A 27,447-nucleotide genomic window follows, 5' to 3' on the forward strand; every position below is an offset into this window, starting at 1 on the left:
TATTTAAAAGACATATTCGTAGTTCTGTTTAAAGGAGTCATTGGTACAAATGGTTGTTTATACTGTCATACAAAGGAGGCAAAATTAAACTAAATTTCATCATAACCAATGCATGTATAATTTCAAAAGCTGCAATTGTGCATAACGTAGAGGTCGGAATCACCAGACACCCAACGATATGATATTATCACAATACTTAACTCTCAATACTGCTTTTAACAGTATTCCAGTAACATATACTTCAGCTATTTTCTTACTGCAAAATGAGATCGTTAAGCATATCAACACTCACACTACAACCTGCCATTAATGCTGCCATAAGACAGATCCTGTCTGCTATCAGTCTGCAACTGAATGGGGTCAAGTTAGCAATTACATTTAATCTGCTTCTGATAATACAGCAATTAACTGAGATAAATAGCCAAAAATGACATATCTACCGCTGTTTAAATGAAATAAAATCACATTAAATAGAAACACTGATCAGAAACATTTAATGATTACATTTGAACTCAGCAACCAAACAAAATACAACCAGCTGAAAGCCAGATGAGTCCAGTCTTCTTGAGCTATGCTCATTGATGAAGACAAAAGACCTCAAAAAGAAGTTAACTGGACTTCTTCACGTTGTTTTAAGATGTTTCACTTCTCATTTTCTTTTCAAGCTCTTAAGACTACCATGACCTGGATGATCCTACCTGGTGACCTGTGCCATCACTTTGTAAACAAAAGTGGTTATGAGTGTGAAACACCCTCAAGCTATGGGTAATCACTCAGTCACTCACTCAAGGGTTGCATTCAGTGGGAGAATGTGAAAGAATTCAACACAATCACCAGGCAGCCACTGATTTTCTTGTAGATACAAGGAGACTGCTGTTCTCTCTTTACTCATGTGACTGAGACATTAGCTTGTTGTGAATTAGGAGCTAGCTTTATCAAGCTAAGTGCGACCAGTGATGGATGTAGTTTGTTCAGCTGACGTTCTCACAGGATGGTGGTACATCAGATGAGCCCTTGTTTTTATAGTATTGCCAGAGTTTTTATTTTAATTTATTTAATAAAATATTGATATTTATTGTCCCTGGATTGATGTCACGACGCAAATTATCGTGATAGTATACTGTATGTTTCCCCTCACCCATAACTGTTTGTATTCTTACTGTAATTATGTACTGTATTTGTAATTTTGGATAGAAAGTGGGTAAGTTATCAAAACTGACATATTCCCTGAGTAAAAATAGCAGCCATAGCTTAGATGTAAAGTGTGTGCCTGCCATCCTTTCTGAGTATAAATATAGAGTTTAAAGTCACGTCCAGGTAAATACACTCATTCTCTTAATTGATAGCACTGAATAAATAGCTATTATAGTCTATTATAGTAATGAATACATTGTGCACTGATATCCAGGGTCCTTTAATAGATAAACTGTAAAAAGAACCAAAGTAGAATGGCTTTAATGGATTGTGTTGACCTTTCAGACTGGTCGTCCACATCACTGGATGCAAATTATTTCACTTAAAGCAATCATGTGAAGAGTGGGAGCAGAAGGTCAGATCAGAGGAGCTTTTGTTTAACGGAAACAAATGGATTGCTCTTCTGTCATCCTTCAAGGCAGTGATCCGCTCATTCAGCAGTGTGCAGATTAAATGAAAAGCAACTTTTGCTAACGTGCTTATATCTACAAACGTCGACTTTTAAACAGGGACTGTTGTTATATGTCTTTTCCCCTTTTTTTCTAGCATCTTTTTCCTTTTGTGATCAACATTTCACTAATAACTGTATTACTATAATAACAAAATCCATTTCATTGATGGTGGTGAAAAAAGAAAGAAAGAAAATCAAAAGATGCGTGTAAAGCACAGTGCACCAGAACTGAATAAGAGTATTATTTTTCTCCATGTTTTTGTTATCTTACTACTGTGCCTCAGTTGCCTTCTGCTTGAATTTGGATTTAATATCTCAAAGGAGGTCCAGTCAAGTAAAATTTATATGTTTTTTTTTTATCAATCGTGTACTTAGAGCAATGTTTTCTTTTTCTTTTCTTTTTATCTCTCCACAGAAATGGACGGCAAAAGCATGAATTCCCAGATTGATCTTTAACAAGTCTGTAAGGTCTTGCCAGTTTGTTGTAGGTTTCTTTAGGACAACCTACAGAAAATCAAACTTCATAAACAGAAAATTCAAGGACAAGGAAAGTGGAACGTGTACTAAAAGGTAAGAACAAAAGTAAGAGAGAACATCATTGTTCACAGATAAAAAGCACTCCAAGTTAAAAGGTAATGATGATGAAAGGGAGACGTGTCAAAGCTGAAGATGTGGTTACTGAGGGCAAAATTCTGATATTGTTTTAGATAGGTAGATACCACTGTCATACATACCATACTGTATGTATGACTTTTAAAGACTATATATAAAACGGCATCCATGCATTCTCTTCAACTTGTCTAATTGAGGGTTGCATGGAGGCTGGAGCCTATCCCAGCTTTCAGGGAAGGTACAACCTGTAACAACCATCAGATTTGCACCTACAGTCAATTTAGACTGACCCCATGCATATCTCTGAACAGCGGGAGGAAGCTGGAGAGAACATGCAAACTCCACACAGAAACCTATGGTCCTCTTGCTGGGACACAACAGTGGAAACCACCTCATCACCAGGGCGCCCATTTTAATACAACATGATGTTCATTCATAAGTTCATAAGTTATTGTCTCTACTGTAGACAAATAAGGCAATAAGGTAGGAACAGCTTTACTGTCACGTCCAATTTTAAAACTCTGGGTTGGAAGTAGCAAAAATGCTCAGCTCAAAGCTTTAGGACTGCAGAGCAGTGGGGTCATGTCAGGGTTACTTAACAACTTGACTTTACTTCACAAAAAGTTTTCAGTTTTTTACTGAAAAAGAAAAAAATGATGATGTCGATTAACGTTACACAAGAGCCGGGGGATCTTTGTGTTTTCACCAAATCCACTTTGTTACATTTAGTAAAAGATACATGGTATCTAAAAGATTGTGGTATATCATCCGTCACAACATTGATCCTGCACATTGACAAACGATTGAGTATGACTGAGATGCCAAAACATCCTTAACAAGCATTCATATTTGACAAGTTGCGAGTGAGACCGACCACAACTGATGATGGCAGTGAAGCTTTTACAAAATGGCAGAATTTGACACCCAGCAAATTAAAACAGTCTGTAATACTTTGAGGCTCTAATGAAAAAAGCATCAACAGAAAACAGCATGACGAGGAGACGCGCTTCAGCTCTTTTTCTTCTTGGAAATGGTGACCTCGCCACCCGACAGCCAAGTTCCAATATCCTGTTTAACACAATAGGGCATAGACCAGCTGCTTTTTTAAATCTTTCAAGTTTCAAATATATTTCTTCAACCCACAAACAATTTTGATGAATTTTAATGAAATATGCTACAAATGTGATGTTTTTTTGGTCTTTTTGTTTGTCTCTCATTTTCAGTTGTCCATTTTCTGATTTGTGTCAGTGCACATTTTGTGCTGTTCTATGTTCAACAATGGAAAAAAAGCCATAAAAATTTTGTTTCTATTTGAGTTAAGCACATAGGATCTTTAATTATACTGCGTAGTAAAAGTAACCCTGTTTTTTTTTTATAAAAGAGAAACAGATTGGATATAAAGTATGAACATGCCAAAGGTGGCAACACACACACACAGTGTTAGATATTAAAGAGTTCTATAGGACCAAATATTAAGTGCATGTAGCACTTACTGGTACCTCTGAATGCACACGAGGTATTATTTTTATTGGTAACAGCTTTGATACACTTTATCATGTCAGCTGATGACAGCAAATGCTGCAACAGGAAATGACCTTAGATGAACTCGGTAAAGTTGATGTTTGAAGCAGTAAAATGCTGCCTAGTGATGAGCTGGCAGTGGCCACATATATTATTTTATCACCACTTTTAAGGGTAGGTGTGTAACATTAAAGCAATGATAGTCTTTGATGTGCTGCATCAGTTGGCAGATGTCTGGCTCCTCTGCAAACGGTGACTTCACTGTGCACTTAGGATAAGTCAAAGTCTGTTCGTCAGCTATGTCACATTCACAGACTTGATGAACAGAATATCAGCATAATGGGGGCTATTTCCAGGATAACCGTGATATGACCCACATTGTGGTATTGTTTAGTTTTAGTTTTAGTTTTTTTACTGCATTACCATAAGAAAGTGCCAAACAGAAACTGTAAACACATTTTTCCCCCTATGTGTTGACAAAACCGGAGTTTCCATTCACTAAACACATTTTTTAAAACAGTCTCCAAAGTGAATGACTCTAAAAACATCTCAGTGTAAAAGGAAAACTGAGGTTTTGGAAACAAAACAAATGAATTTCTGTACATAAAACTGAGAGACATTACTGTGAAATAGGCATGGGCACAACTCACCCACCGCAGATGGCTGCAACTCAGTCATATTTACACTCTGGGTGCTATAACATATATTTTATATTATACATATAGAATGTATGTATAATATAATCGTGTGTGACAGACAGTATTAGTCATGTGATAGACTGCTAACCTATCCAGGGTGTAACCTGCCTCTCGTCCTTTGATAACTGGACTAGCAACCCTGAACTGGATTAGCAGAAAAAATTGGATGGATGGATTCTTTAGAACTGTCTTCTGATTGGTTTGAATAGGAGGTGGGTGGGGCTTTCGTGAAAACAGCCAGGCAGGATCTTAAGGATATTCACTCTCTCTGATATCATAAAAAGCCAAGAGTATGAAAAATCCTGTCAGAAATTGAGCGAGCAGTATGAAGCCTGAACCTTTGGTTCACAGTAATTACATGTAAATACACCGGCCTCATTATTTCAGACTCTGGCCATGTTTAACAGTGTGTTTATTCCAGAAAATACTGAAGACCTCTTTTAATTTCTTTAACCTACATTTGAAATACACAGCATCTGCTTGCTGTGAATGTTGCTGCTTAGATGTTTGTCGACCAAAACAATAAGACAGAGAAGAGGCTTCCTATTTTTCAGGTATTTTAGTGTGGATAAAGACCTTTGCTAGTGTGGACATACTTCATATTTTTTTAATTAGTCATAATTGATTCACTATATTTGGAGAAAAAGACCTCAAATGTGGTTCACACTGCCAGTCGGTTGTGTCAAAGTGGTGCTCAGCCAAGCTCAAGGAACCAGGCATCAAACCCTGTGGAGCCAGAGAAGCACAGGAGCCAGGAAAACAGGACTAAATGATGTAGTCTGGTTTAGTCACCATTGCAACCATACTAACCGAGCTACTCTCTCTTTCCCTCCCTCCTCTTTTGAGGTTTTTTGTTATTTCTCTCACATACAGACCCACAAAGCCATCATCCAAGCATGCTTCACAGGCTTCAAGGCCAGCAAGACTTCCCAAATCCTTCTAACATGGCTGGCTGTTCTTCACACAACCTGAGCCTTCTGAGAATAACAACCACGGAAGTAAGAGTGGATAAAATGAAAAAACAGAAGAGAGAAGGATAAGGTGGCAGCACAAATGGAGATGTGTGGGAGAAGGGAAAAGCAGAGGAGGCTCAGAAAGAAACGTAGGACTGGAGGAGACAGGGAGATACGAAGGAAACAAATGGCAGAGAAAGGGAAAGAATTAGAGGTGAAAGCGTGGAAGAGCTCAGCGAGTGAATGACACAGTAATGTGTCTTCAGCAAGTGACAGCAGGTGAGGGGAGCAGGTGTTAAATATTAAAGAGTCGCAGCAGAGAACCTGGGCAAATGGCCCCTACTGATATGGGACATCCCAGGCTGGGACAGACGTGCACATCCACACATCCACACACACACACACACACACCCACACACACATGCACACGCAGATACAGAGACACTAAGAGTAGCATCCGACCACAGTGGCAGAGCAAAGCAGAAAGAACATGCATGTTTAATTCACAACCCTCCATTTCAGCATGTTCCTGTTCCTACACACTGTGACCCTCTGCTCCCCCCTCCACACACACACACACACACATGTGAAAATAGAAAGTTTAAAGTCGAGATGAACAAGGCTGGCAGAGAATAAGCGAGCATATATGAGGCTGAGGTAAAGCCAACAACATGTCTTATTTCCCAAAGCAGTTTCTTTGAAATGGAAGCACAGCATTCCAAACTAATCCTGTTCCTCTCCCGGGCTTACACATACACTCTGTCCACATCCATTCCACGTTCCCTAACCATGTCTCTCTCCTAACTGCACAACATCAAACTTCCCACTGTTTATCCCCTGACACGCATTATGAGGGATGAGGAGGAGGCAGAGACTGGAAAAGAGAGAGAAAGACAGCTGGAAAGAGTGGACAGATCTCTAAGCTGTTTGTCTTTAATTAGGAGAAAAAAAGCATCTTGGTCTGCAGCTGGCAGAGGCTGATTTAACTCACTTAATTTCAGCCAAAATGTTGCTGTACAATAACAATGTAGGGTGATGGTGGATAAGGTTACTATCTAGAGGGCCAGTCTGTTACTAGTGTGCAACTGCAGAATAACCCTGAGGTATAAAGCTTCTTTTATAAGGTGTACCGCCAGGACTTATCAGAATTTCGGATAATAAAATTCTCAAAGCCACAAATATAGACAAAGACAAAATTACTGAACTGAGAACAAACAAACTGCCATACCTTTCATGTTTTTTACTGAACACACTGAGGAAAAAGTAAGTGAACAATTAAGGAAATGAGATTGGATGCGTAGGTTGCAGAGGTGCCTCTCTCTACAAAAAAAGGCAGACAAAATCTGGTTAAAGACAAAGTCTGCTTTTCTGAGGAAATATAGCTTTGTGTGAAGCATTCCTCGATGACAACAACTTTTAAAGGGGTTAGAAAATCTTTATAGAGACATATGAAGCTGGAAAGGCTGCAAAAGCTTCTTAAAAACCTAGCTGGTCATCAATCCACAAAGACAAGCTGTCAGCAAATGGAGGCAATTCTCCCTGGGAGTGGGCGTCCTGCAAAGATAACACCAAGAATACATTTTGAAATCCTGAAAGATTTGAAAAAGAACTCAAGGGTGACAAGAAAACACCAGCAAAAACTGTGTTCATGTATCATTGATGAGAAAAATCTGTATAAAAAAGATGTAATGGAATGGATAGCATGCAAACACATTCAAAGTAGGTGTAGGTGTTAAAGAACACTTTGTTCTTTGGACAAAAATCCACAACACTATGATAAGGATGAAATTAACTGTACCCCGAAAACTTGTTCTAACTGTGAAGCACGGTGGAGTGAGCATCATGGTTGGGGGCTACTTTGGGTCCCAGATCCAGTGCAGTCTTTGGAGGAACAATCCACTCATTAATCCAATCTTAAGTCAGAAGCTGTATTTAAAGAGGACTGATGACAAGCAGTCCAAAATTCCTTTGTGCTTTGCAAGAAGCTACATGAAAGCCTGGTAGACGGTTCATTTAAATATGTGCTCACTTAAGCCATCTTGTTCCAGCAGCCCACTTCTCAGGGTGTAATTGTTCCTCAACACCTGACGTGGACCTTGCCAGGTGTGACGTCCGAGCCGGTATTGCTTCATATTTATGTCTCTTGCTCATGTTTGAGGGAGGCTTAGTTAGCATAGGGGGGGTCTAGCCTAGGGACCCTTACTGGATGTAGAAGTCCTGGTATGGAGTCAAACTCATAACTCCCGTTCCATATAGTCTTGCCACCAGAGATGGGCAGTAACGCGTTACTTGTAACGCGTTACTGCGTTATCAGATTACAGTAATCTGATTACTTTTTTCAAGTAACGAGTAAAGTAAGGGATTACTATTGCAAAAACGGTAATTAGATTACCGTTACTTTCCCGTAGGAACGCTGCGTTACTGCGTTACTAAAACCGTGATTTTTTGCGAGAATGTCTCACGACAGTGACGTAAGCGAGTGCGCCGTTAGTGACAACAGCTGTGTGCAGATCAACAATGGATCACATATAGATTGTGGGAGAGAGTATGAGCGTGCAGCGTTTAAAGCGTGGAAGTACTGACCTTACTTTGAGTTTGATTCCATAAAAAGTGACAAAAACATTAGCGTCCATCGTTCGTGGGAAGAAAACTTCTTTTTACAGTGAAAAAACCCCCAAAACTTCCAAGCAAGCACCGAGTGCGCTACGACGTAATGGGAAACTCACAGAGAAACTCGCGGATTCTTCAACTGACCGCTGCGGCACACCTGCACCAGGGTAAACCTCCGCCTACCGCAGTCCTGCTTTACAGGTGAAAATAGAGCAACAGGACCGCTGAGTCTTTGACTTTATTTATTTTCTGCTGTGTTTTACTTGCATCTATTTGAAAGAGTGAGTGTAAACACAAAAAAGATTTTTATTTTATGTGCTGGAATGTGCAGAAAATAGGTTTAAATGTTAAACTAATTTATTCAAGTCAGAGAATGTTGCATATAATAAAATTTTTGCTTGATGCATAAAGTTAAAAGATTAAAACTGATAAAACAAGTTTTAAAAAGAGACTTTTCCATTTGATTACATTTTGTATGATGGATTATGCAGAAAAAGTAGAATTGGGCTGAAAGATCTATCGCTTTATCACCTCTTCAGGTTGTAAATCGTGTTTTAAAAAAGTAACTAAGTAACTAAGTAATTAATTACTTTTGAAAATAAGTAATCAGTAAAGTAACGGGATTACTTTTTTGGGGAAGTAATCAGTAATTAGTTACTGATTACTTTTTTCAAGTAACTTGACCAACACTGCTTGCCACTACGCTATCCAGCTGCTTATTGAGCACAAGATCTATAGAGGCTGGGGTCTATCACACCAGGTGATAGATGTAGCAATACTGAATGATAGCAACATCAGGAAGAAGGACACGAAAAGCTGCAGAAGTACCAAGAGCTCAAAGAAGAGCTCGAGAAAATGTGGAGGGTAACAGTGGGGCCAGTGGTAGTCGGAGGGCTCGGTGCAGTGATCCCCAAGTTAGAATAGAATAGAATAGAATAGCCTTTATTGTCATTGTACAGAGTACAACGAAATTGGAGTGCCACTCCCTTGGTGCAAGTTTCAATAATAAATATAAATGTAAAATATAAAAAGTACAAAAAAACAATCGTTAGTACTCAAACAATAGTATGTACAATATATACAGGATAGCAGCATTAATATAATGACAGTATGAATAGGCGAGTGAATCTAGTAGATCCCAGGAATAACATTCAAGATCTCTGTCCAGAAGAGCGCAGTCCTAGCAGCTAAGATACTGCGCAGGATACTCAAGCTCCCAGACCTCTTGTAGAGGACCCGAGCTTGAAGGATAGACCACCCGCAGTGGCGAGAGGGGAATAAAAAAAAAATTATATATATTTTTAAAATGTATAAAATATTAAAATGACGTCATTTTAACGTCATTTTAACGAGATTAACACTGACAGCACTAAAATATATATAAAACTAACAGGACCTCTGCCTTTCCCTTACAGTATAAATACCTCATTGTATTTTTGGTGACTTAGTAGAAGATGGCCAAAAATTATGAGTAATCACTTCAGAAATCCTGGTAATTCCAAAGGATTCATGAAAGATTCTTGAAATCCATAAATCTGACAGAACAATCCTGCGCATAAGTCTCCAAGCTTCCCTCATTCCAATCTACAAGATGCTGAACAAAAGATAATCCCTGTACATACATGCACTATCCAAGCCAACTGGATGTGGTCATGCACCGTTATGTTATTACAGTACTTTATTATACAGAAGCCTGCAAAACCAGAAAAATGTACACATACAACAACCTTTAAGACTTTGCTTAACTGTGAGATATGGTAACCTGCCAAGATATCTGAAAAATGTATACATTAAAAAGCAATATTGCTTTTTTTAAAGGTGGCTGGGGGCACGAATTTCAATTCCCTGATTTGCTTCTAAGACAAACATTGTGGAGTAAAAATAAGCATAATTATTATTTTTATGAAAGTTGACCAAAATCACTGATACTGATGGTTCTGATCAGTTTTAAAATGGCCCCCAAAGCTACATTCTCACTACTATGAAAAAAAAAAAAAAAACTGAGCCAAACTCAAATTGACAAAAAACCTACTTGAAATATATATATATATAAATCCTCGTTTTAACACTTTTATTATTATTATTTTTTAAATAGAGAGTCATTGCCTTAAGTCACCTCACCCTGGTTCTTTATCAGTTTATATGGATCGCTGCAGTGCCCATCCCTGTTTATAGCTAATAAAAGTGACAACTGGAGAAAGCCTTTACTTGAAATGTGACACAATCATGACAGTTAAGTTGGCATTCTGGCAGCTTAACACTGCTTTAACACCAAGGATTTCACACTTGCACTGCCCACCTCTATGTATATCCATTATTTTAGAGCACAATTTTTTTTTTCTTCTGTATTTTCTTGGCATCATCCTCTTCCTTCTGTTTTTGCTCTCCATCTAAAGCATGCTGTCTAAACTGACACTGTGGCCAGCTAACATACCCAAGGTACCACAGGAGGATCCGCTCATTTTTCCACTCCTCTAGTACAAACTTGATTGGCACACTAACAGAGTGAAGTGTATGTATACGTGGTGACAGAGAGCACATGACTCGCTCAAGCTGCAAAAAAGCACAATATTGTTTGTTAGTCCACAGTAATCAAGCTGAATTGTTACCAGCCCACTGGGATTTATTTCGATCCTCCAGATTATCGCTACACCACTGACAGCAGGTATGAAAGCAGTGGTCACACTGCCAAGAGATGTTTCACATAGCCAGACTTTTTTTTTTTTTCTTCCTCCACAGCAAATCATGTTTGCTGGAGTTGGTTTGTTTTTATTTTTCAAAGTCTTCAGACCATTCCTGCTTAAATGTGTCTGATGTTGTGAGATTAATGGGAGCTAATAGAGCTGAAAAAAAAGTGCTGAAGGGGGTTATTGTGAAGCTGTCACGATCACAGAGGGAGCATCAAGTGCAAAGCATGTGTCAGCCTCACTGAGAGTCCTCGGCACCTCTGTAATTATTTTTAATAGGCGCCATCAGCAAATGCTGTAGCACACCAGTATGTCTGACGCTCAGAAATATTATCAAAAGAATCAATCGGTTAATAAACAAATAAATGCCAGCTATATTTTACACCTAATCAAATAAAAATACCAAACTTTTGATTGTTTCTTAAATGTAATATTTTTTGTTGAATTTATGTATTTGTATCTATTTATTAAGATTCTGAACAGTAACAGTATCCATTCACAAATGTGTAAAGAGGCCTTTTACATAGCATATCTGCCTCCCAAAGAAAATAATAGTTATCTATGACTAGCCGCCACATCTTGTTATTATCATGCCATGTGCATTGTAGCAGTTTTTATGTGGCTCGCCTTATCTGCAAATATGCAATAAAAAACCTCTTATCTCAAAGAGGTGATCATGTCTCCCCTTTAAAATATACGCATCTTTTGTTAAAGGTACAGTGTGTAAAATATCACGACTACATGTCAGTGGACTGCAGATTACAGTCCTTCCAATTCAAGTGCATAATCCTAGCTATGGTGGCAACTCTGGTCGTTATTCATCTGTAGTGAGCGCAGGCTGCTGGTTCACTGTTTACCTCCACTGTCAATATAACAAGTGTATTCACTCTGGAGGGCGTACGAGTCAGTGAGTCAGTAAAGCTCATGTCTGTGCAATGACAGCAATACTGAAGTGAGTTGTTGACGATATATCAATAGCTAATGAAAACCTATAGTCCCAATCGTGTCTACAGGAAGCTTTAACACGCACAAGGAAGTTCACTTGTGCCCTCTCATGTCCTTTCCCTACATTTCTGATCTGACAAGGTAGATGTGAACTCGAGCAACCGCATGTCTGAGAATTTTCGATGATCTGCTCATTCACTGTTCTTCCATACCTGCCTGCTAGTGGGATGGTTTTGCCCCAATTTAAACCAGGCATGGAGTCTTTGTTATTTACAGGTAAACCCTGCAGGAGCTGTTGTGGAGGAGCTGGTTAGTTACAGGCCATACACACTCACTTTTACACCTGGGAGCTGCCAGAAATGACCGCTCTCTTGTACTTTTGGCCACCGAGCTGTTCAATTAGAGCAGTCGGGGGCTAAGTACCCTGTTTAATGGAACATTAACGGCAGCGATTGAGAGCGAGAAAAGTTTCGTTTATTTATTTCCCCTATCGTTATAAACTCAGCGGGGAGTCCAAACTGCTGACCTTCACGTTACAACCACAGACCCCCTCACCTTCAAGCCAGTTCTGTCTCCTTTACCTCACTCCTCATTTCTGTTATCCTTCTTTCTTGTCTTTTTCTCTCGCACACGCTCGCGCACTGCATCCCCCGTCAAGGAGCACTTCAAAAGGCTGCTGTACTGCGGCAGTTATTGGTTCCTGTGTTTTGGCTGCTGTGCCCTGAGAGATTTAAAAGCTAAAGAACCAGTTGTGTTTGTCTGTCTGTCTGTCAGTCAGCGAGGTCTACAGAGCCAGCACCAGAGAGAGAATTCAGCTTAGAAAGCAATGTACATCCTTAACTTTGCACTGAGCACCGCACCAAAATAAACACACACACATACGCACACAAACACACACACACACACACACACACACACAAACACACAAATACCCGTTCTTAAAAGATATCTCCTCTTTTTTCTTTTAAAACTAGAAATCTGTTTTTTTGTTGTTTTGTCGTTTTTGTTTTTTCTTGCATCCACTGAGCACTAGACATGATACAGCTACATACAGCTCAGGATTTCTTTTTCTTGTTCTTTCTTTTGGTTTTCTTTGGGGGTGGGGGGTTAGGCTTTGCATAGCCCAGTTCTAGACAAAGCAGAAAATGCATTATTACATATTTAAACAATCCTCGATCATCTGCTAAAATAAAAATGATGTACCAGAGGATGCAGCGTGCTCCATGCAAAGGCGTCTTCTGACCTTACAAACACCTCACTTCTAAATGTGCACTTTGTAACCTTTTAAAAGCCTAATTAACATAAAATTACTTCGGGTGATAGCAGCCATCAATTCAGAGCAATTAAAATTCTGTTTAACTTTGACAGCAGCATTTCCACTTTCAACTTAAACAAACACTAATCTGATGGAGCTGTTGATAGCACACACATCATTCAGAAACCTCCCAGTGTATTATTTTCTCATCTAGAGCATTCATTTATAAGACAAACAACCTCAAAGAGGCATCCCCAAAGTAACTCACTGGAAGCAAATGATTTTTTTACTCATGTACCTACCAGCTGAGAACATGCAATTCACATGTGTAACGCATGGAGCTTAACATTTTTCATATTGGAAACCAAGTGGACTATATGGACTATATCAGTGCCACAAACATCTGGAAAACAAAACTTAATTGGGGTCCTTATTTTCACTTCCAAAAAACAAACACTGATGTATGCAAAGCAGTCCGCCTTGCATGTGTGTCCTCGAAATGGCCAACATTGCGTCAGGTCACTGACCTTGTCAGCCATAATCATAGAGGAGCCTCCGTGGACTCCCAGGACTGGAAGTTGAGTCTGAACGGACAGGAAGTCAAGGATCTGGGCAATGGCTTCCTGATCGGTGCCATCAGCAAACACGATGCCATGGAGACGAGTGCGAGAAAGAAGCTCACACACCTTGGGACAAAGTAAAACAAACTCTTGTATCAGTTTGTGGCAGGCGATGCATTCATGTGTGTAATGCTTGGTGAATGCCAATGCGTTTCTCACCTGTGTAATCACAGACTTTGGGTCTGTTTGGTTCATCTTCAGCGTGACCACGGAAACATCGAGCGCATCTTCGGGGCGCCGAGGTGGTCGGAGATCCTGGTCGATAACGGCGCGCGTCTGGCCCATGATCACGCCCACGCTGAGCCCTGGGGGCTTTTGGGATGCCACAGGCGCCATCATATGGGAAAGTAGGAGCAACATCCAGCCCACTACACCCATTATACCCTGTAAAACACAGACACACACACACATCAATACAAATAAGAACCAGTAACAGAACATTTTACTCCTGAAATGATGGCGGGGCTCATATACTGAGCCTGTAACAATATTTCTTTACCTTGACAAATTCTGCCTGTTATCAGCAGCATGTCACAGGTGCAGATGAGAGATGCAGCACCGTGCACTGTCAAGGTAAGAAAATACCTGTATATTCATATTTTATGAACATCTTAAATCTTAAAATAATAATCCTGGAGATCATAAAATCTATAGCCAAGACTTTTTAAGTAAAATAACCAACAAGTCACACAGTTTCCGCCACAAAAAGTGAAATCTTTACTATTTTAATGTAAAGAATGATTTTGAGTCATAAAAAAACAAGAACATGTTCAAATCTACAGTACTTTACTCCCTAATAGGCAGGATAAATTTTGGCAGTGTATTCACATGTCTTCAAAAGGCACAGAAGTGATATCAAAGCTTTCTCACAGACTGGGTTTTATTTATCTAAACACAGTGTGACTCAGATGCATTTAATGATTAATCTCAAGTGCAAAACCAAAGATTAGATGATAGGAAATGACTGCGACTAGAAGCCCATCATCCTCTTTTTGTCCTCTAGTGTTCAAAAATAACTTCTTTCAGTGTCAAAGTCGGCAACCGCATGGAGACCAGGGCTAAACCTAACTAACCGCTAATCGGCCTTCATGAGATGCCCCAAATCTCCCTTCCACTGTCTGCTTTTATTTGAACACAATCTATGCCTTCAGGCAGTATTCACAGCAAAGTGCCAGCTATTAACAGATAAAATAACCCCGAAATAAATAATCTGATTTTACCTCATTCCTGGGGTGGGGGATATGAGAGGAAACCAAAGTGCTAAAGGCCCACACAAGTGTCTGCATCAATCAGTAACATTTGCTGAGATGAAAATGCTCTTTAGCTCTATATCCTAACCAAATTCTAGTCTGAGACAAGCTCCTGCTCCCTGTTTCAGCTTACTCTGTATTACCTTCTTTTTTCTGTAATATGAGCAGATCTAAGAGAAGCAGATGAGTAGAGGAAATGCAGTGTGAAATGCCTTGGGCTGAATGAGAGCTAATGAAACCATGATGCAAATGCTACGTTGCATCTCAGCCAATTTCTTACACCGCCACAGTCCAGCAGAGCTGAAAAACACCCCAGGAGGAAACATCACGTCCACAAAATTAACCTACTGTCTTTTTATCTCTTCATTTTCCCCTCTCTTGGTTTTTAACTTTCCACCCATTTCTCCTAATCATCCGTATCTGTTCATTTTCTCTTAATGCACTCATGTTGTTTTTTCTTTTTATTTAATTTTTCCCAATCTGTCTTTCCAGCTGGGTTAGTATGTGTATCTGATCCATGTCATCTCACACCCGGTCTAATCAGGCCAGTTAGTGAAGGCAGTACTTTCCCAGCTTGCTCTCTCTGCCCTGGTGCCCACATACTAGCCCGGAGCTCCAGCAGCACTTAGCATACGCCGCTAAATCACACACCGCTACACTCCTGTCCCAGGGAATTAGTGTCAGCTCCAACCAATGGGACAAGATTACACTAACTTTCCCTGGAGTTAGCATCAGAGCTAACATAACTGGGAGTCAGAGTGTGCTGCACCGCAGTTTTCAAAACGGTCAACGTAGCTGGAAAACTTTGGGTCACTGAGTGCTCACGCTGTCTTGGAGGATTTGCATTTGTGCTTAAAATCACATCCTCTGACTCCTGTGATGTGTCATGAGGGATAACTGTTAGCATTCATGCTAATGTTGCCAGATGAGGGCCAAGCAAGATCTTAATGAAGTAAAATGTTCAGTGAGATAATTCTCTGCCAACAAAAATTGGTGTTCACTCTTTAAAAAAATGACTATGAAAAGGAATTTTTATTTTTTCCCCCAGTGGCTGATTTACTGCAGTGGAACAGACTGCAAGGAGCTTTTTCATTTGTGATTATTAAACATGCTTTCTAAATTGAACAAGTTTGCCTCCAAGCAGGAAATAAGCCTCGTCTAAAAGAACAAAAAATTTTGTTTTCGTAGCTGAACTTGAATCTAGATTTGTGAAAATGATGTATCTGTCAAAAATCGAGACAACACACCCAATGTTCGAGCAGGATCTCGCATTAACGGGCCCCTCAAGCCGCAGCTTCAGTGACAGTGAATCAGAGGATGTCTGCGTGCATGCTGTAACACAACCCAGAGTGATTTTCCTCGGATATAAGCACATTTTGTGGTTCAACAATGTTAGCCCCAACTCCTATTAAATAAAGCTCATGTGGGCGTAATTGCTTAAATCTATCAGTCCACAATTTCATCCTTTCATTCATCGCCAATGAAGCAGACCTACATAGTGCCTCTACATGACAACACAAATTATGCTCTTGGTTATACGGCTGTTTCCCCAAAATACCTTAAAGTGGTATTCCACTCGATATCTCTCCTTAAACCTTCAGAGGCCTCTTGTAACAGATTAAGCTTAGTCAGTCACTGACGGAATTTAAGTGACAAAAGTCATTTGCACAAATATGCAAACAGTTTTTGGTGGAGATTCTCTTTTAGGCATCTGTCATACAAATCTGAATTGTGCGTGTGGAAATGCTGCTTCGTGTTAGAGTTGATCAAATTTGTCTTGCTATTTTTCTAAATAAGGATCTGCTGTCATATGCGTAAAGCTGACAGGCATTTATATAGCACCCTACTAACCTGACTAACCACTCAAATCTATCTATTCACACACATGAAACTCTCATCTATCACATTGACACGCTGATGGATCCATCAGGGCTATTTGGAATTCAGCATCGTGCTCAGAAACTGGAAGGGCCAGTGATCGAAACCCCTACCGCCGACCTCCTGATTAGCGCCCAGCCTTCTCTACCTCCTTAGGCACAACCTTCCTATGTCAAGTGTTCAGTGCAGTGTAAGAGCTCAACATTGTATTATACAGTCAGATTTCGAATATGGTCAAATCGGTGGTCAGCAACAATGCAGCTGCAGTGGAGAGCTTAGAGAGGGAGGAAGAAAATGAGTCCAATAACAAATCAGTAAAACAGGCCTCTTTAGTGCTCCTCTTCATCATGCTGTAGCAATAATATTGTTCTCAACGGTATTGGTACAGAAACACCTGGGAAATGTGTTGCCCTTTTCCTGAGAAAGCATGTAGCAGCGATCGCTATTAAATCTACTTTTGCTTAAGGGCGAGTTTCTTTAGCGAGAGAAAACGTTAAACTGCACATTAACGGGAGCACAAACGCAGGGTTTTTTGCATTATATCAAACTGGTAGGTTGTTCTCCGCACTCTCAGGGTTCAATAACTTAAAACATATTAGCATTTCTTTTGATATGCACAGCCCCGGTGGTAGCACAGGACAACAACTTCCAAACTAAAATATCTCACCACCCTCTTTCTAGTGTGAGTGATACATAAAAGCTTCTTTTTTTATCATAAAAATATATATATATTTTCAGTTTGGTATGTTTATCCCTGTAATACCCGGTTCTAAAATATTAGTGTCAGGGCCAGATTTATGTGCATATTTGAACTGGCAATCTGAATCTGCATGAAATTAGCGTCTGATTTTCTAAAGCAGAAGCTAATTATCAGTAACTGGGACTGTCTTTAGGTGCTTTCCGCCTGTAAACGAGATCTCCAAAGATGCACCTCAACAGTGAAACTAGGATGCAGAGGGGTGATAAATCAAGAAAGAAATCAAGCCTAGAAAAGCAAATAAAAATGTGCTGATACTGAAATAAAGGTCCCCCATTAAAAGAAGTTTTTAACTTTCCGAACCATTTACTGAGGTCTTGATTAAACGCTAAGTTAGAAAATTACTGGAGCATGTGAGGCAGGAGTCACTCGGAACATAAAATGTTTGGGGAAATAAAAGCCACGGCAGCTTAGATCAAGATCAACATCACAATCTCCACAGTGGCTTCGCTCGAATTAGCTCTGGTGTCAAGTTCAAGTTCAGCTTTAATGATCTCAGCTTTCCATCCTGCTACTCTGCACAACCTTCCTTTAACAGCTCATTTCAAATCTGAGACTCATCCTCCCAACGCTGACCCCTGACTATTGGGCGAGCCTTAATAAATGTACCAGAATGTGTAGTCGACCACAAAATGTGCACTCTCCCTCTGATGTCTGCGCAGTCCCTTAAATGCTAATTGCATTTGCATTAAGAAGAGAGGCACACAAGCTGGATGCACACAAGCTGCATCTCATACTGCGCTTCCAGGCCGATGCACCCGGTCGATAAATAACACGCACGCCAAAAAAACTTGCACTGATGTCGGCTTTCATACTTGCTTATGACTTGACGAGACTGGCAATGTTAGCAGCGTTGTCTTAAGAATCTGGCAGCCAGTGCATAATGCATACATATATGAGAAGGATGAAGAAAAAGGAGTCCGTGTCTCTGTTGAAGAGAGCAGTTCAGCGTTTGGAAAGATTATAGTGCACAGAAGTTAAAAGAAGAGTTGGCCACCCACCTTTATTGTTTCTAAGTTTTATTTGGCTGCAATACTACTGTGAGAAGCTAACCATGCTCGTCACATTACCAGCCAGTCTGTGCTAAACTGTGTCTCAGTTGGAAAAAACTTGCAGATGGCAGTGTGACGTCTTCAGGGGCATATTTCAGGAAAATGTTTTAAAAGGTGTGGAATCCTTGAAAAAGAAAAAAAACTCTGAGCTTGCCTTTTTATACACACATATATATACAGTATATATACAGTATATACACACACTGTATATACAGTATATATACAGTGTATGTATATATATATATATATATATATAACACAGGGGCACCACAGGGGACTGTCCTCTCCCCCTTCCTCTTCACCCTCTACACCACAGACTTCAGCCACTGCACAGAGACCTGCCATCTTCAGAAGTTTTCTGATGACTCTGCGGTGGTTGGATGCATCAGCAGGGATGATGAGACAGAGTACCGGGCTGTGGTCGACTCCTTTGTCACGTGGTGTGAGCAGAATCATCTGCAGCTCAACGTGGCAAAGACCAAGGAACTGATCGTGGACTTCAGGAAGACCAGGAAACACTTGACCCCAGTTTCAATCCAGGGGGTCAGTGTTGACATTGTGGAGGACTATAAATACCTTGGAGTACACATTGACAATAAACTGGACTGGGCTAAAAACACCACAGCACTTTACAGGAAGGGCCAGAGTCGTCTCTATTTTTTGAGGCGACTGAGGTCTTTCAACATATGCCGGAAAATGCTGAGGATTTTCTATGAGTCTGTTGTGGCCAGTGCGATCCTCTATGCTGTTGCATGCTGGGGGAGCAGGCTGAGGGCAGCAGATGCCAACAGACTTAATAAACTGATCCGTAAGGCCAGCAATGTTGTGGGGATGGAGCTGGACTCCCTCAAGGTGGTGTCGGAGAGGCGGATGCTGTCCAAGATAAAGACAGTGTTGGATAACACCTCCCACCCACTCCATGACATGTTGGTCAGTCACAGGAGCTCGTTCAGTGAGAGACTGAGATTACCGAAAAGCACCACTGAACGACACAGGAAATCATTCCTGCCTGTGGCTATCTCCCTGTACAACGCATCCACTTAACACACTGTTTGCTGCTACAACTACACATGTTTCTTTTCCAAATATTTATTTATAAGTGACTTATGTATGTATGTATGTATGTATATATATGTATATATTGTACTATTCTTAGTTAGCGTATTGTCTGTCTTGTCTTAATGTTGGTTTAAAATGGAGCACTGTAACAAAAAATAATTTCCCCCAGGGATCAATAAAGTATTCTGATTCTGATTCTGATATATATATATATATATATATATATATATATATATATAACACCCAGCACGCCCCTGCGGGCGGTTTATCCTTCAAGCTCGGGTCCTCTACCAGAGGCCTGGGAGCTTGAGGGTCCTGCGCAGTATCTTAGCTGTTCCCAGGACTGCGCTCTTCTGGACAGAGATCTCCGATGTTGTTCCCGGGATCTGCTGGAGCCACTCGCCTATCTTGGGAGTCACCGCACCTAGTGCTCCGATTACCACGGGGACCACCGTTACCTTCACCCTCCACATCCTCTCGAGCTCTTCTCTGAGCCCTTGGTATTTCTCCAGCTTCTCGTGTTCCTTCTTCCTGATATTGCTGTCATTCGGAACCGCTACATCGATCACTACGGCCGTCTTCTTCTGTTTGTCTACCACCACTATGTCCGGTTGGTTAGCCACCACCATTTTGTCCGTCTGTATCTGGAAGTCCCACAGGATCTTAGCTCGGTCATTCTCCACCACCCTTGGGGGCATCTCCCATTTTGACCTCGGGACTTCCAGGTTATACTCCGCACAGATGTTCCTGTACACTATGCCGGCCACTTGGTTATGGCGTTCCATGTATGCCTTGCCTGCTAGCATCTTGCACCCTGCTGTTATGTGCTGGATTGTCTCTGGGGCATCTTTACACAGTCTGCACCTGGGGTCTTGCCTGGTGTGATAGACCCCAGCCTCTATGGATCTTGTGCTCAGAGCTTGTTCTTGTGCTGCCATGATTAGTGCCTCTGTGCTGTCTTTCAGTCCAGCTTTGTCCAGCCACTGGTAGGATTTCTGGATATCAGCCACCTCCTCTATCTGCCGGTGGTACATACCGTGCAGGGCTCTGTCCTTCCATGATGGTTCCTCGTCTCCCTCCTTTTTCTTGGGTTTCTGCTGCCTGAGGTATTCACTGAGCACTCGGTCAGTTGGGGCCATCTTCCCAATGTATTCTTGGATGTTCGTTGTCTCATCCTGGACTGTGGTGCTGACACTCACCAGTCCCCGGCCCCCTTCCTTCCGCTTAGCGTACAGCCTCAGGGTGCTGGACTTGGGGTGAAACCCTCCATGCATGGTAAGGAGCTTTCTTGTCTTTATGTCAGTGGCTTCTATCTCCTCCTTTGGCCAGCCTATTACCCCAGCAGGGTACCTGATCACGGGCAGGGCGTACGTGTTGATGGCCCGGATCTTGTTCTTACCATTCAGCTGACTCCTCAGGACTTGCCTGACCCTCTGCAGGTACTTGGTGGTTGCAGCTTTTCTAGCGGCCTCTTCATGGTTCCCATTCGCCTGCAGGATCCCCAAGTACTTGTAACTGTCCTCTATGTCTGCAATGTTGCCTTCTGGTAGTTCAATCCCCTCAGTTCTGACTACCTTCCCTCTCTTTGTTACCATCCGACTACACTTCTCCAGTCCGAACGACATTCCAATGTCATTGCTGTATAGCCTGGTAGTGTGGATCAGTGAATCGATGTCTCGTTCACTCTTGGCATACAGCTTGATGTCATCCATGTACAGGAGGTGGCTGACAACTGCTCCGTTCCGTAGTCGGTATCCGTAGCCAGTCTTGTTAATGATCTCACTGAGGGGGTTCAGGCCTATGCAGAACAGCAGTGGGGACAGAGCATCTCCTTGGTAGATCCCGCACTTGATGGTGACTTGTGCTATGGGCTTGGAGTTGGCCTCTAGTGTTGTACGCCACATCCCCATTGAGTTCCTGATGAAGGCTCTTAGGGTCCCATTGATCTTGTACAATTCTAGGCATTCCAGTACCCAGCTGTGGGGCATTGAGTCATAGGCCTTCTTGTAATCAATCCAGGCAGTGCACAGGTTGGTCAGTCTGGTCTTGCAGTCTCGGCTGATTGTTCTGTCTACCAGTAGCTGGTGTTTTGCGCCTCTGGTATTCTTGCCAATTCCTTTCTGTGTCCCACTCATGTATTGACCCATGTGCCTGTTCATCTTAGCCGATATGATGCCTGACAGGAGCTTCCATGTAGTACTGAGGCAGGTTATTGGTCGGTAGTTGGAGGGGACCGGTCCCTTCTTGGGGTCCTTGGGGATCAGGACCGTCCGGCCTTCAGTTAGCCATTCCGGGTGTCTCTCGTTAACTAGCAGCTGGTTCATTTGTGCTGCCAGACGCTCGTGGAGTGCAGTTAGCTTCTTCAGCCAGTAGGCGTGAACCATGTCGGGCCCTGGTGCTGTCCAACTCTTCATACTGGAGACCCTTTCTTGGATATCTGCCACTGTGATGGTTACTGGACCCTGTTCAGGGAGGTCGCTGTGGTCTGCCCTCAGATCCTCTAGCCACTGAGCATTGCCGTTATGGGTTGCATCCTTCTCCCATATGCTCTTCCAGTATTGCTCCGTCTCCAGCCTTGGTGGTGCTGTTCTCTTATTGTTCCCTTGCCACTGAGAGTACACCTTTGCTGGTTCTGTGGAGAACAGCTGGTTTATTCTCCTGCCTTCTATCTCTCTGGTGTACCTCCTCAAGCGGCTGGCCAAGGCTGTGAGTCTTTGCTTGGCAGTTTCCAAGGCCTCAGGTATGGACAGCTTGCTGTATTTCTTAGGCACCTTATTCGTCGCACCTTTCTGCAACTCCGTTAGTTGGCTAACCTCTCTCCGTGCTACTTTGATCTTGCCCTCTAGCCTCCTTCTCCATGGAGGGTACTGCCCCTTGTGGCTGTTCAACTTGTAGCCAAGCATCTCACTGATCACTGCTGCCGTATTGTAGATCAGCTTGTTAGTGTCGGTAATCGTGGTTGTAGGTATTGCCCGTAGTGCTGCATTAACATCATCTAGCAGACCTTCTGAGGGTACTTCACGTAATCTTGGTAACCGGCTACGGGGGATCCAGGTTTCAAGCTTGGCCATGATCCTATTTTTCAGGTCAGTTCCTCTCGCACTCAACGATCCTTCTCCTATCACACTTGGGGCTATGTACCCAATCTCGGGTGGGGGTGATGATATCTCCCCCCTGACCTGGCGTCCTGACTCCTCCTTGCCACATTTGTGTTGTACCTCGTCAATCTCTAGCTGTGAGAGCAGTCCCTTCTTTCGAATGTTGGAACACTGAGCTATATATATATATATATATATATATATATATATATATATATATGCATTAAATTCTACCTTTCAGAAGTAAGTTTGAATCAGTGTGAATCAGCAAATGTCTTGAGTCATTTACAGTCTTGTCTTTTAACTGAGCCAGTGCACTGTCACCCTAATATAGATTATTGAGTTTGGACACAGAGCGACTGTAGCCTGTGATGTTTACACAGACCTCGGCAAGGCAGAGACGCTAATGTGTGACTGATGGGAGCAGAACTGCACGAAGTCACCCAACATCTCGGGCACGCTGGCTGCTGTAAACATGTCAGACGTGGTGTGGAGTTGGTCTAATGCAGGTAAACAAGTGGCAAGCACTATCATTAGGTATCAATGTCAGATTTACAGAAAGGAAATGGCTGGAAGGGGTGAGTATCGTTCAATGGATGTTTCTTCTTTTTTTCACTGCTGCACAGACAGTAAATAAATCAATGCGTGTGCATGTTTCTGATTTGTTAAGGACTCCTAAGATACAATTTAGCACCGTAAGACTGCAGTATTTGCCCATAATCTGCTTGTTTTCAGGTTCAAGTATCGTGAGAAACCTGAATGCTTAAAGAGAGAAAGTGTTTTTTGAATGAAATTTATAGCAAGGCGAGTAAATATTGAAACTAGGCACACACACACACACACACACACACACACACACACACACACACACACACACACACACACACACACTTAGACACACACACTCTCAAACACTACACACTACATTTAATGGGTATGAAAAATGAGACTGACAGCTTAACATTCATCCGTCTGTCATTTAGCATTTAAATCAATTTTAGCTGATAAAAGTGATATTTTAAAAAAGTCACTAGAAATACAGCACTTGCAGCTGACATTCATGGCACTGAGCGCTTAATGGTGATGCTGGAATTATCTACATCAGATATGTCATTTTAATTGTGATAATATACATCAAAAGTATTTGATACTTTGCAGCTATGCCTTTCCTTTATGTAGGTTTTACCCCATCTGTTGGCAACCAATTAAATCTCTCCATTCATTTCAGACACAAAGAAGCAGATAAGTAAGAACCTACAGCCAGCGGCTAGTTGCTTTAGCTTAACATAAAGACTGCAAACAAAGGGAAACAGATGGCCAACATAAAGAGAAATTCTGCAGATATTACTGAATGAGTTAAATGGAACAAGAATCCGTCGGGTAACAGGAGCAAACCTATATTGTGGAGATCAGGATCAGACAGGAGGAGAATCAGTAGTTTGCCTTTTAATTACTTGGGCTGCATCCTCGACAATAACCTAGTAATGAGGTGCAGCTTAGCCTGCTTCCAGACCTTTTGAATCTCTGCCCACCTCTCAGATTTGTTCGGTCATTTATTAAAGGATGATTTTGTGCAGAATGATTAGCTGATTCTGCCAGTTGGAGGAAAAGCGCTGAGGTCAAGCTGCACCAAAAAGGAGATGATGCATTTCAGCCCGTTTATCCTCAAAGAGCAAGCAAGATAAATAACAGGTGGGTGAGATCAATGCGCCTCCAAGAACTGAAAGTCAGCATGCGGACATGGTGAATCAGCATATCAGTTTGTCAACTGGAAATGACACTGACGGGCTGGTGCTTCTAGTGGTGGGTCGTTTGCTTTAAAACGTGGAATCAGTTAATGCATTTCAAGAGTAATTATAAGCCAAACAACTCTAAGTGGTCCACACATCCACATGCTGCATCTTTTGTGAAAACAGAAAGGAAGAAGCAGTCGAACATTGTGCAGATTTTCAATAGAGCTGTTAATCAATGCTCTGGGCTCTTACAAAGACCTTAAAATGCAAACTTCAAGCAGCACAAAACAAACCAGTCAGCGTCACTGAATGCTCCGAGGCATGTTGGCAGCTCTCAGCTTCTTGGGCTTTCATCGGGGGACTGAGCATGTCATTTTCAATTAAAAACAGTCCTTATAGTACTTGTAAGTGCACCCAGCCAATTTTACAATTACTTCAACATATGAGGAGACTAGATAGTGCGTCCTAATAAATTTGAATGCAGTGTTAATGTGGTGTGGCTGGTCTTGTTTTAATTTTTTTGTACGTATGTTTGTATGTGTGTATATTCTGTGCAAAATGTTTTTACAGACACAAATCAGCAGACGCTACCATGAGAGCAGGTTTCAGGAGTTCGGCAGGTGTCAAGTCATTGTGTCTGTTTGTATGTGCACAGACACTGTCAACACAATGAAGTGCAAAACTTCATGGGTGTGTAGCTCCAAACAGCCCACTGAATTCAGGTGTGCTAGTCTGTGAAATTTCTTCCCTCCTAGATTTTCCACGACTAACTATAACTGGTTATATTGCAAAGTGGAAGGATCCACAGCAGCACAGACCACAAAGTGGCAGATTGCATAAAGTTAAAGTCCATAAAAAGTATGAAAAAGTCACCAACGCTCTGCTGAATAAATATCTGCAGACCTCCAAGCCTTCTCTGGTGTTAACATCAGCGCAATCACTGTGTGTCCCGGGAGCTTCATGGCATGTTTTTCCATGGCTGAGCAGCTCCTGTTAGTGTAATGTGTAGGTGTCCCAGTGCTTTTGTCCGTGTAGTATAGCTGTGTCCATCTTAATGAAGGTTCTTATTTTGCAGTTAAAGCAGCATGGAAGGGTTTCTGACATTATTGGTTAAGAGGAACTGAAAATTCTTCTTGTTCCTTTTTTAAATTAACATCATAGAAAAGTCAAACATCAAATCCACAAGCACGGATATAGTGCACCAGGTTGACCCACATGCTTTTAGGCTATTACAGAGGTTTGGTTTCAAATCTACGTTCATGTTTTCCCTGCTTTCCTGTCTTCTCTACACTGTTCAACCTCAATAAAGACTAAAAAGCCCCCCAAAAGACCAAGTCCACATTCAAGGGGAACCTGTACATTTAATCCAAGTATCTTCTGTCACTCACCACAGAATGTCTAACTTAGGGTCAGACATTATTATCTATAATGAAACGCCTTCTTGATTTTGTAACTGAGTATGGCTGTCGATAGCTCAGGTTCTTTGAGTTGAAGAATGAATGAGCGCAATCAGACTCCTTTCACATGGTCGTGTTTGAAGAACAGAAACATCTGAAGCAGGGGGGAAAATCTCATTTAACTTCATAGACTGCATGTACTCCAATTTCATCTTAAGTAGGCTGGACCATTACAGCTATTGCTTAATAACATGCATAAAAAAAGAGCTCCAACTTTCAGTGTTACAAAGTTTAACTACAGATTCAGTCCCTGAGATGTCTGAATTAAAAATTTATTTGGCTGCCACAGCTACCCATCACCTTCCTAGCAGATGCAGCTATGGTATAAGATAATCCTATGTGATTACATTATTTTTAAAAACACTTGATCTCTGACCTTGATCTTAAGGTCAAGGACACTGAGATTCCTTTGGTATCCAGTTGAAAATCCTGAGTGAGTTTTTCTCAAGTTAATTGTCAGTTGTTCACACCCCCCTCTTGGCAGCCTGACAAAGAATGACAACAATGCCCCATCAGCTCCTTATGGCTGAGGGGTTAACAGTGTAATTGTAAGCATGATGCTGGTCTTATTTTTTCCATATTATAAAGAAATGCTTCTGTATGAAATCGGGCTAATCGGGTTTATACTGTTAGAAATAAAGAAAAACAGGACTTTATCCTGTAATTAAACAACACAATTTACCTGTGAATTCACAGAATTTTACAAATATTCTATTGTACATGGTGAAAAAGGCATGTTTTTGTTATCTAATTTAAACTAAGTTTATCTTTTTTAAAAAGCTGTCATTTTTACTAAGGCAGTCTCAGTGTTATGTCTTTGTCAGCAAGAAGACTGTAAAAACTGCTGAAATTACAATAAAAGGTCCACAATTTATGCTCTCTTATTTAAAATATTCAGGTTTTCCAAAGTCATTGAGTGGGCTGCATTGGACCCTTTGGTGAGATGGTTCTGACTTGTAGGGCTGTATGTTTGACACCCGATCTAAAGTAAAGCTGTCAGTAAAATCACACAGTCATTTATTCATAGAGAAATTTCATATTTTACAATCTTACATTTTATAAATCTCAGAGAAAATGGTCAGGAAAACAAATTAAACTAAAAATTACTGAATTAAATCAAAATCATCCCAGAACAAAAATAACACATTTAAGTGCACAGCACAACACTTAGATGACACGGCTTCACATTTCCACAGGTGCAGTGCATCACCTGTGAATAATCTTAATACATCTTTGCTTTCAAATTACACATTTCGATGTGATTCTCCTGACCTTCGATTGCCGCGGTTCATTTTTCCAGGGGTTGTCGTGCGTTTGCTAAAGTACGGCGTGTATCATTATCCACCCACCAGACACTAAATTGCAAAACAAAAATGTTTGCTGTCTTGATTTGATGGCAGAATATGGTGGAAAGAGCTTGTTTGAAATATCACACTTTTATTTGTTTAACATTGACACGAGTTCCAAGTGCCTTCCTGCTTGTCCTCGATAAAAACGGTTGCCTGCTGCCTGCTCCCCTCTAGACGCAGTCTTTTAACAGCCCAACAGCCTTATCCCACATCAAAATTTCAGTAACTCTGAGAAATGTGTGCTCATCTGTTAGGGGGGCAGACTTTC

General features: G+C 41.3%; 1 protein-coding gene across 2 annotated transcripts in view; it reads right to left on the reverse strand.

Moving 5' to 3' along the window:
* Positions 1 to 27,447, reverse strand: part of grin2ab (glutamate receptor, ionotropic, N-methyl D-aspartate 2A, b) — a 131,693-nt gene that overhangs the window by 84,413 nt on the left and 19,833 nt on the right. For both annotated transcript variants that reach the window (XM_082535270.1, XM_082535271.1), the window contains exons 3-4: positions 13,706 to 13,930; positions 13,454 to 13,612 (exon numbers count right to left, since the gene is read on the reverse strand). In XM_082535270.1, the coding sequence (XP_082391396.1) occupies positions 13,454 to 13,612; positions 13,706 to 13,930 (384 nt within the window). The remainder of the gene's footprint in view (positions 1 to 13,453; positions 13,613 to 13,705; positions 13,931 to 27,447) is intronic.

Source organism: Aulonocara stuartgranti, assembly GCF_965226115.1.
Source record: "Aulonocara stuartgranti genome assembly, chromosome: 6".
NCBI classification, from domain to species: Eukaryota; Metazoa; Chordata; class Actinopteri; order Cichliformes; family Cichlidae; genus Aulonocara; species Aulonocara stuartgranti.